We start from the raw sequence: 11,194 nt of genomic DNA on the forward strand, positions 1-11,194 counted from the left end.
TTTTAAGTGATCTGGATTGAAAACTAATTTCTTTAGAACTGCTTTTTGTGTTTAGTTTGTTGTCCTTCCCCCGGACCCCCGATTGGCATGGTTGGATACAATGCGAAAAAAGTTCGACATACATACGTGGTAATGTGCTGAAACTTTATTAAGGGGTTACATATTATATGCAGAACAGACTACACCGAGCCCTACAAGGCATCTACTGCAACACCGCACATAAACATGGAGCCAAACATGCCGTCTCACACTGAGTTGTGAATAAAGTGACTAAAGCACAAATCCTAACTCACAGGAAAATTCGACAAGAATGCAACCTGCCCTCTGCCGACATACAATCGCAATATTATCTTAACCCATGAGACAAGAGGACTGGTCGATACCAACTGGGGTAGCAAATGCTGAAGATACGATGGGCAGAAACCTAAACGCAACGCCATTGTCAGTCTTTACTCTTTGGTTCTTTAGGTAAAGTCACGTAGGTATAGAATAAAATAAATCACGTTTCGGGCGCAACACAAGCGTCCATCATCAGGTGGGAAAGCATGGTCTGCTGCTGAGGTTTGAGATACACCCATTTCAAACCTTTTAAAACAGTCTGCCTCAGCAGCAGACCATGCTTTCCCACCTGATGATGGACGCTTGCGTTGCGCCCGAAACGTCGTGATTTATTTTATTTTCTACCCCACGTGACTTTACCAAAAGAACCAAAAAATATGGATTCCTGCAGTCACGAAAGCTTCAAATTCAAGATTGTCAGTCTTATAGACACTTTATATTTAGTTTCATATTCTGTCGATGTTTCATATCAAGGTGAAGTTGCAAGCCTGAAATTGCTTGCTCATATCACTGGTGGATGGAGGGCCTTGCATAGAGGGATCTCTATATAAGCATATTCGGTCTACTCTTCCACGCTGGCCAGACGTCTTGGAAGAGGTGGAAGTACTCACACTTCACATCGACATGAGTTTTTTTTGTATCCAAAAAATTTCTTATCATATTCTACCCTTTTTCAAACTGTTTTATTAAAAGTTATATGGTGACCTTACTATTATACATATTTGTGATCGAGAGATAAAAGGAAAAAAAAATTGTTAGCATTTGACACTCTATGTGGTACCTGCCGATAAGCAACTTTTGGGTCAATGGCTCAACGACCATCAGAAAATCTCCATACATGAAGATAGCTGAACAAAAGTTTCAGGGACTGTTGGCAGTGGAGTGAAAGCATTAATCAAAATTGACACAGCGTGGGAAGGCCTCCATCCAGTCATGGGTTGTTAAAGGGCTGTGAATTATTAGATAAAAGTAAATAGAGTAGAGAGAGAGAACACAAAGATATTGCCTAAGATTGGAAATTATATTTTACCCATTAAAGGCTGCACAGTGCACATGTGTACAGGCAGCCAGCAAAGACACCTGCTCACAGTACAGGAGACCCTTGAATATCACGGGGTGATCGTTCGCGGTTTCTACCTATTGCAGGCAACCTTTTTCTGTTGCAATTTAGCTATCGAGGTGGTTAGTTTTTGGTGTTGTATGGCTGATACCGCAGTGCGGGGCGGGCGAGAGACGCGAGGCAGTCAAGTCGCACCTCAACCTTTGGTCGTGCAAGCATCTCGCGGACAAAGACGCCCCCCGTATAACCTATTAACAGACTTGATTTGAAGCTTTCGTGACTGCAGGAATCCATACTCTTTGGTTCTTTCGGGAACCTACGTGACTTCACCGACAGAACCAAAGAGTATTAACAGACTGTTGGGGCAAGTGCTGTTAGCGAGCACCTATGAAGGCTGGCACGGCACACGTGGGGGTAGGTAGCCAGCACCACACCCGGTCATGTTTGTCTCCCCAGTAGCGATGTTTACGCACCACACCAGGTACCGAGTAGATAAGCTGACCCAGGGGAGGCCCAGGACCGATTTAGATAATCGTCATTGGTGTTGGGCGTGAGCAGGAATCTAAATTGGGTTGCTGGGTTCATAGCGCAGCGAATTAATCGTAGCACTATTCCTCCCCACTCACGGACAATCAACCGCCAGTCGCCACTAGTTGGTGGCGAAGTCACCACGGTGCTTGTGCCAGGCGATGTGCACGACGTTGAGGCCACGTGAAGTGTCGAACGCCCACTGGCAGGAGGTCACGGGGCAGACCCAGGTGCCATGGGTCGACTGAGATGACAAACACACACACATATACGCCCACTTTGGATCATCATCGGTAAGAACAGTATTTATACGATTTATTGTCTGCGAATGCTTTTGTATCGGGTTTTAACATTATTATTTCAACTACTTGGCTTTTAGTGTATTAGGCATACAGTAGAGTACTTATTTTAATTGAGACAGTCTATTATTTGGTTGCCGTGTACCTAACCTCATTATTTATGTAAGGATTAAATATTGAATTTTGCGGTTTTGGCTTTAGTGGCACTTTCCAAGAACGTACCCACCCCGCCCCGCGATATTCAAGAGTCACGTGTGCTGCTATCCTGCACGCCCATGCAAGTGATTTTATGAGGCACATCACAGTACCATCTCTCCACGATCCACGAAGCCTTTCTCCGCGTCACTGGGTTACAGAAACGCATCTTCTGCATCACAACCACTGCATTCAAATGTTCAACTGCGGCTCCCCAATGTTCCTCAAACATTGTCCACACACGCTCACCTAGAAGGGGATTGTGGTGTACGAAGTGGCAAACCAGGATATAAAGTACCGTGGAGTGGGCATGGGGATCGCCCAGGATGGGAATAAATGGAGTGGCTGAGGAAGGCAGTCCCACATGAATGGGAACCAATACCAGGAGGAGAAAGTAGAGGGAGAAAACGGGTTTTGATTCCTTACCCGTACCCGGCCGCACCAGGGTCGCAAACGGGTACCCGTACCCGGCCCGGCTACCCGTACCCGGCCGGGTACGGGTAGCCGGGTATCGGGTAGGGTATCGGGTACCCGGTTGCGACCTCTGATATGGGGGTGGCACACATATCGACACCCTCAACATTAAGTCCATCTGCCGGAATGCAGGATCCGGCCGAAGTGAAAGCAATGACAGCGAGGTGTGGCATGGCATACATGGCATTGTCCATGATGACCTCTTGAACTTGAACGCGAGTGCCTATGAGTGAAGGACACATCAGGGGGTTAACTGTTGTTAATAAGGATGGGCTTATTGGCCCCAGATACAAATCATCACTGGTGATGAGCCTGTCACTCTTGTTGCGGTGCATCAATTATCTATCATAACGGCTGTGTGTTGCCTGGTCTGTCTTCCCGTAAAAACACATGAATCCCTTCGATCCGTCATCCATCCATCGGTTCCTGTAGCCGAGGTGGCATTCGGTGGTCATTCGTTGCCATTGGTCAGTAACAGATTTGTTTCACCAAGTAAGAGCTCATTGGGAAACGCAAGTGTCATTTGAAACCGAGACCAGGTGTCCATCGAAGACACCGTAACGGCATGCGTTTTCAAAAAGTGAAGCTCATCTGTCACCTGTCGGGCGCCGTATTCACAGCAATGCCTTGTTTGTCAACCCTGGCCTTAATTAATTAATGATTGGAAACATTACAGTGTGGCCTGTGGCTCGGAGAGAGGTGGCTAGAGTTTTAAACTTGAGATAGAATATTTTGTCAGGGTTAGGGGTAGCATTAAAGGATTCCTTGGATTAATTCTGGGGTAAGGAAAGAGTTGGTTATGGCAAGGTCTTTGCTAAGCTAGGGCTCGTATTGTATTGCATTAGGACTAGGTTTTATTACGAAAGGGGCTCGGGATTTGGTTTTGCCTTCTTCTTTCGCAGAGCAACAACTACAATTTCACATTCAGGTGGTCAAGCCAGATAGATTTGAGACTGGGGATTCGTGAAGGATTAGCATTACGGTTACCACAAACACTCGCTATGTATGTTTCAGTCAAGGCTTTCTGTTCAAGGTTATTACTTGAGCCAAGATAACGGCTTGAGCTTCGCACATGGTGTTATATCCAACCCTCGACTCGGCGGCAATTATCCCAGCATCACCGCCACCGCCCCTGCGAGAGCTTGTAGCGTCGGTGGACGTTGAGGTGGCTTTTGAGGCTGCTCAGGTCGGGGAATGCACGATTGCACTCCGAGCACTGGAAGGGCTTCTCGCCCGTGTGCGTGTACTGGTGACGCTTGAGACTGCAGTAGTATGAAAACTTCTGCCCGCACATGCTGCAGCGGTACGGCTTCTCGCCCGTGTGCGTGTACTGGTGACGCTTGAGACTGCAGTAGTATGAAAACTTCTGCCCGCACATGCTGCAGCGGTACGGCTTCTCGCCCGTGTGCGTGCGCTGGTGCGCCTTCAGGTTGCCGCTGTGCGAGAAGCTCTGGCCGCACACCTTGCAGCGGTACGGCTTCTCGCCCGTGTGCGTGCGCTGGTGCGACTTAAGGTGGGCGCTCTGCGAGAACGCCTGTCCGCACGTCGCGCAGCGGTACGGCCGCTCGCCCGTGTGCGTGCGCAGGTGCGTCTCGAGGTTGCCGCGCTGCGAGAAGCGCTGGGCGCACACGCTGCACCGGAACGGCTTGTTGTCTTCACCGCCCGCAATCGCCGGCACGGGAACCGGCAGCATGCGCCGCCGCCGCACCAGCTTAAAGTTCGGCACGTGGTACGCGGCGGCGGCGGCAGGAGGCAGAGTGTCGCTCCTGGACGGTGCCTCGTCCTGCCTGTCAATGTGGTCTTCGGTGAGCGGCTTGGGCAGGTAAGCGGCACACATGGGCGGGACCGTGCAGCCAGTGTCAATTTGTATTTTGTCGACCGGCAGCTGCTGCTGTTGTTGCTGTTGAAGCCAGGGATAGGAGTCAACATTGGTTGCATTCGTTAGGTCCAGTCCCATCTCCTGAAGCGAGGTCACTTGTTGGATGACAAAGCCCGAATTACCTTGGGAAAAATAATCAGAGAAGTCACTTTAGACGTCATATTGTGGATATGTTTTATTTTATGGCCACGACAGGGCAAAATCAATTCCTTCACCCACCCGCACTGACCAGGAACAATGAAGTATGTTCAAATAACCCCCATGATCTGACCAACGTGGGGTTATCTTCATTCAGCAGCGGATTGACAAAAGGGCAGTACTTGTCCATTAGGCATGCGCGTCTGTCTTTGTCTTGAGGGGGAGCAGTGGCGTAGTGGTTAGCGCACTGCAATACCAATCTGGCGACATGGATTTGATTGCCAGGCATGGCGAAAATCAGTATCTAAGGATTCTTGAAACGGTCCTGGGACCCTCCACCCAGGTTGATTTGGCCTTAAATGAGTACCTGTTGCAGTGTGACAATGGCACTGGATTGGAGAAACAAAGGCACGAATATAATTGGAGACAATTTTAACCACGGGACATTTCGCCGTATACGAAAAGCAAAAAACATTCCCACACAAACAATTGAGTGCACGTATCTGCGTGAGAATCAACATTAATCGATGAATGCTTGCATCGTCACATCTCCACGCGGTAAGACATTTGTTTATTTTCAACTCATCTTTACCTCCGCACGCGTCTCTTTCTATCCTGGGCGGCGTCTGGCTGGGGCTGGAGTCTCTCTGGTCCGACGTGGGACTCTGATGATCACCGTCTGAATGGCAGAAGACAACGGACGTGTGGATTAACGCAGACGTTTAAAAATGGCACTGCTGCATCTCAGGATGAGCCAGGGGAAGTTCTTTCTCACAGGTGCCCAGCCCGAAGCTTGGGCTGCGATGGCGGATAATTACAGAAGACTTTACGTAGATCAAGTGAACGATCGTGTGTAAACGTGAACAAAACAACAGAAGATGGAAAGAGCAATCAGAGAAAATGTAAATGAACTGCCCTCCCCCCCCGCCACCCCCACTTTTATCCTTTCGTCAGTTGAGATAACACAGACCCAGAAGAGGAGAGGTTGTCACCCCAACACATAAAGCCGCATGTATGTTATATGATTTATAGCATGGTCCATTTCCAAGTCCCCTCCCACTATACCCGATCTCCCCCTAGAATGTTGGCTACTTCCTCCCGGCTCATCTTCCCCCCCCCCATAAACATAAGCTCCCATTCCCCCCCCCCCCCCCCGTTAGGGTGGGGTAGCGAGCATTCCTTCCCCACACCTATACATGTTCAAGTGCCAAAAGTCCCCCCCCCCCGCCACCCTTGGTTTTTCTGTACCCCTCCGCAGAAATCATCGACACGTTTTATCGGGCTTGTGCGCTTACCATAATAAAAAAATGCATAAAATGTAAATTTAAAAAAATGAACAGCAATCGTTCAACATTATTGAGGATGAATTACACTTGCACGTACACGTGGTCCTCCGCACGTGTCTGTTTCTATCCTGGGCGGCACATGACCACATGTGTACACATGTACAGCCATTTTTGTCAAGCCATTGCTGGAAGAGGGCCTCCACACGCCGTGTCCGTCACAGGGGTCCTTCAACCAACCATACTTCACCGCGCTGATGAGTGCACGCCTCTGAAGGTTTTGTAATGCGTTCTACCACTGGAGTCTGCATTCAACGATCATTTCTAAAACTGTTTGTTCCATCTTCAAGATTTTTCCTCGTCTTAGTTTGCTATTCTATCAAACCTTGTCATTTTTTCATAATCACATCATATTACTAAAACCCTCGTCTCCTCAAATCAGCCAATCACAGGGGGCGACAGATAGGATGGGACAGTGTACACTTTTATTCGTCTTAAAGTACTCACCAGCGCAGCTTGCCTCGGTTTTGATCATGTGCAGCGACGGGTTTGGGCTGCAGTCTCCTGCCTCTGATGAGGCCCGGGTGTGCCCATCATTTTCTGTGTAGGCCAAAGAGCAAGGCACACAAACATTTGGGGAGGGGGAGAAATGAACAATGATCAGTGAATTTTGATTTAAAGCTTTCGTGACTGCAGGGATTCATCTTCTTGGTTCTTTCGGTAAAGTCACGTAGAAGGGAAATAATAAAAGAATAAAAATAAAACATAATAAAATGTTATTCTCACGACTGCTTGTGTTGTGGCCGAAACGTCGTGAGAATTGTATTTTACTATGTTTTATTTTCATTATTTTATTATTTCCCTTCTACGTGACTTTACCGAAAGAACCAAGAAAATGATCAGTGACGTAAGCGTTCCGGCCAGGTGGTTCAGCAGTAGAGCAAGCGAATCGCCATCGGGAGTTTGGGAATTTTATATCCTGGTCGGTGGAATGACTTGGCCATCATCCCTCCGGGATCAATAAAATGAGTACGACTTTGTAGGGAAGTTAACAATTGTTGTTCTATAATAGCCTGGCCCCCGCCATAGGAATATGGAATATTCACCATTGGATCAGTGCTGTGAAAAGAGATGAGCACTGCCTCAATGCTTGCTTTGGCTAATATTTGGCAGAAATACGACCACGTAAGTGTTTTTTTTCATCAGTTTGAAATGATTCTGCCAAAAGAGCAGGTAGTTGTATCTGGCTCAAAAACGTTTTTTTATAGACTTGACAAATGAGGTTGAAAAGCGTGGGGAAATGTTAAATACCCCGCCTGGTATACAAGTCGTGGGTTCGATCCCGACCTAGACGCCTGTATATTTGGATGTTGCGTGTTCTCCCCGTGGTCGAGTGGATTTTTCTTCGGGTTCTCTGGTTTTTCTCTCAACATTAAGAATCAACATCATGCGTTCAAGTATTTGACTGCCATACAATTGCACGTGATGATAAGGCACTTCGTCGAGGTATCACTTGTGGCCAGGTCGCTTCTGAAAAAGAGCCATATAGCTCAGTGGGCCTTACCTGGTAAAATAAGAATAGTTTAGTTTAGCGTGAATGCATTTGCTCTATCGTCTGTCAATAACAGAAGGCCACGATAACTCCTGTGAAGATAATCCAATATGAGCAAAATTTTAGCACAAATGTCGTGTTGCTATTATGAACTTATCTATAATAAAATCGACTAAATTGATACAAGGATAGGTGACAACCAGCACTGAAGGCTTTGCCTGCTAAGGCGATGTCATTACATTAGACGTCATTTCGCGACGTCACTTGTCATACTCCGCGTGAATACATCTCATTGTACAACTTTAAACGTAAACATATTATTGCTTTGCGAGCCGAATGCACTTTTACCATCGACATCTTGATCATCCGCATCATCCATTGCTTTTTCCTCAAAAATTATTTCCTTGCTGTCCGAAATGGAGCGTCCGGCACTGGCCCCAGCACCATCAAAGTCTCCCAGCCTCTGTGCGCAAACCAGTAGCTCTCAGCTCAAGCCGCTGAAAAGTGTGAGCAGCACGTCCACCAGGCCTCCCAGCGTCACGTCGCCCGGAGATGGCACAGCGTCCCAGGGTGACGTCCCAGCGTTGTGGAGCTCGGCACCCTGCAGGGCCTTCACCACCTGCCGCAGCACGGCGTAGAAGCCGAAGGGCAGGCGGTCGCGCGCCGTGGAAAGCAGCTCGGCACGCACGAGGCCGTCCCCGACGCAGGCGCGCAGGACCCCGTAGTCCCGGATGCCCAGCTCAGAGTCCATGGCCCGGGCCACCTCCTCGTTCACGCCCTGCGCCTCCAGCCACGCCGGGAAGTCCCTGCTAGGCTCAAGCACTGGGGTTGCCATCGCGCACGCCATTCTGGTGGGACGTGCAAACATATCACGTTAGTTGCGTCATTAATTTGGTTAGCTGTTTGAAAAAGGAACTGAGCAGGTTCTCACCTGATGTAGAATCTCCTCTTTATGGGTATCGTGCAAGAAGATAGGCGTGGAGTCTGTGTTGAGGTCACGGTTGTTGCAGGGCTGGGATCAAGGCTGCGGTCAGCCACAAGCACAAGCAAGAACATAAATGTGCGAGTCACAACACTGCCAAACGATGCCATTTTGCAATGCTGAAAGCTGGCCATTAACAAAAAGGGCAGCGTGAAATCCCAAAAGCAACCACACAGTTAGCTCTCTGTTGTGTACATACCTTTGGAACCTCATTTGCCAGTAGAAAATATGATAATTGTTTTTTTACCCTTTTATCTGGCAACAAAATTGACACCTTTTTTTTACAAGAAGTCATGTTTGCATAGACCACAATACCTGCAGTCATAATGCAAACAAAAAACATAACTCTGATAATGTATGCATTGTCCTTGAAGTTGATTGGTCCACACCCGAGACAGCTTTCCTGACGCCAAAAGGCGTCATCTAGTCCAACACCATGTGAGACTAGGCTCTAAGGCAGGGGTCTCAAACTCGCGACCCGCGGGCCAATTGCGGCCCTCGGGACGATATTTTGTGGCCCCCACCTTAATATGAAAGTTTAATGTTAGTGCGGCCCGCGAGTTTTATATTGTAGCAACCCCGCTGTTAGCTGCTGTGTGGGACAATGTTATGATGCTCTGGTTTCCTACTGTGTGCCTGTCCAGTGAATGCGGCATGCATGTGAGTGACATGGGGGGCGGGGTCGTGTGTGTGTGTGTTTGTGTACGTGTGAGAGTGAGTGAGAGAGAGAGCCGGGAGAGTAAAGAGTGGCTTTGGATGTGCGGAGAGCAGGAGGGTGAAATTCATAGTTTTCCGCTCTCTTTCGCGCAGGTCATGATGTATCCAGTGCTTCATTTGTAAATCACAAGGTGCCGGAACGCTAAGTACATATGACAGCGCAGGTACAACGAGCACAGGTCCCGAAACGCACGTAAAACGACGCTTAAAACAGCACACACATGCCACTTACAATGCAGTGGGACTTATTTAGGCTATACTGCAGTGACGGTATCAGTCTTTGTGTCAGTGATTAATAAAGTGGCATCTTGAGCAAAGGCGGAAAAAGTGGAAATAACGTGAATTTGCGGAAATTACGTCTCCGTGCGTCGCTGGTTGGCTAAACAATTGACTGAAACTTTATTGCGTGAGCGACAGCAAGTGGAATGAATATATATCTTGTCACACAGCCCCAATCATGTCTTTTTCAAAGCCTGCAGTGAAGAGAAAGGTTGGTGACGAGCACAGACAATTTCAGGAAAAGTGGGAGATGCAATATTTCTTTGTTGAGCACATGAGCACCCCGACGTGTCTTATTTGTACAGAAAAAGTTGCGGTGCACAAGGAATACAACCTCAAACGTCATTACTCAACTAGACATGCTGAGGAGTATGCAAAATACCAGGGAGATGAGAGAGCCAACTGGGTTGCTAATCTTAAAACATGTCTACTGAGGCAACAAAATGTCTTCAAGAAAGCAACCAAAGAGAATAATGCAGCAGTCGAAGTAAGCTACGTGGTTAGTGAGATGATTGCTAAGGCAGGAAAGCCATTCACAGAAGGCGAGTTTATCAAAAAGTGCATCTTACAGGCTGCAAGTATAGTCTGTCCGGAAAATAAAGGTCAGTTTAGCAACATCAGCCTTTCTGCTAACACCGTGGCAGAGCACATTTCTGACCTGTCAAGTGACATTCATGATCAACTGCGTGAGAAAGCCAAATTTTTCAATGCATACTCAGTCGCTCTTGATGAGAGTTCAGACATCACTGACACTGCCCAGCTCACAATATACGTCCGTGGTGTTGATGACAATTTTGAAGTGATGGAGGAGTTGCTCACAGTAATTCCAATGCATGGCCACACCACCGCTCAGGAGATATTTTGCCAGCTGTGTGATGCCATTGTGAATGCCGGTTTGCCATGGAAGAAGTTTGTTGGAATAACAACCGACGGAGCGCATTCAATGACAGGGAGGAGAAATGGACTGGTGGCACTTGTTCAAAGAAAACTAGAAGAGGAGGGTGTGGAGGAGGCCAGTGCTCTGCACTGCATCATCCATCAGCAGGCGCTTTGCAGCAAATGCCTGAAGTTTGACAATGTGATGTCTGTTGTTGTGAAATGCATCAACCAAATCAGATCCAGGGGCTTAAAGCACCGGATGTTCCGTACTTTTTTAGAGGAAATTGAGTCAGAATATGAGGATGTGCTCTACTTCACCGAGGTACGTTGGCTCAGCAGGGGAAACGTCTTTAAGAGATTTTTTGAGTTGAGAGCAGAAGTGAAAACCTTCATGGAGAAGGATGGGGTGGCTGTTCCTGTGCTAAGTGATCCCAAATGGCTCATGGACTTCGCTTTTCTTGTTGACATCACGCATGAGCTGAATGTACTGAACAAGAAGTTACAAGGCCAGGGGCAGCTCGTCAGTGCTGCCTATGACAACGTGAGAGCATTCTCCACAAAACTTGTGTTATGGAAAGCCCAGCTCTCTC

General features: G+C 47.9%; 1 protein-coding gene across 3 annotated transcripts in view; it reads right to left on the bottom strand.

The window, feature by feature from the left end:
• Positions 1–694: 694 nt before the first annotated feature.
• The window catches only part of LOC133340821 (zinc finger protein 180-like), a 41,816-nt gene continuing 31,316 nt past the window's right edge, over positions 695–11,194 (bottom strand). The window contains exons 2-6 of one of the 3 annotated variants that reach the window (XM_061549244.1): positions 8,679–8,759; positions 8,096–8,595; positions 6,703–6,795; positions 5,505–5,591; positions 695–4,896 (exon numbers count right to left, since the gene is read on the bottom strand). In XM_061549244.1, coding sequence (XP_061405228.1) covers positions 4,013–4,896; positions 5,505–5,591; positions 6,703–6,795; positions 8,096–8,126 — 1,095 coding nt within the window. In that variant the 5' untranslated portion in view covers positions 8,127–8,595; positions 8,679–8,759 and the 3' untranslated portion in view covers positions 695–4,012. Of the gene's footprint in view, positions 4,897–5,504; positions 5,592–6,702; positions 6,796–8,095; positions 8,596–8,678; positions 8,803–11,194 lie in introns of those variants that run through there. The other 2 variants (XM_061549243.1, XM_061549242.1) reach the window with 2 other exon arrangements.

The sequence above is a fragment of the Lethenteron reissneri genome, chromosome 10 (assembly GCF_015708825.2).
Source record: "Lethenteron reissneri isolate LAM-NWPU_2019-01 chromosome 10, ASM1570882v1, whole genome shotgun sequence".
NCBI classification, from domain to species: Eukaryota; Metazoa; Chordata; class Hyperoartia; order Petromyzontiformes; family Petromyzontidae; genus Lethenteron; species Lethenteron reissneri.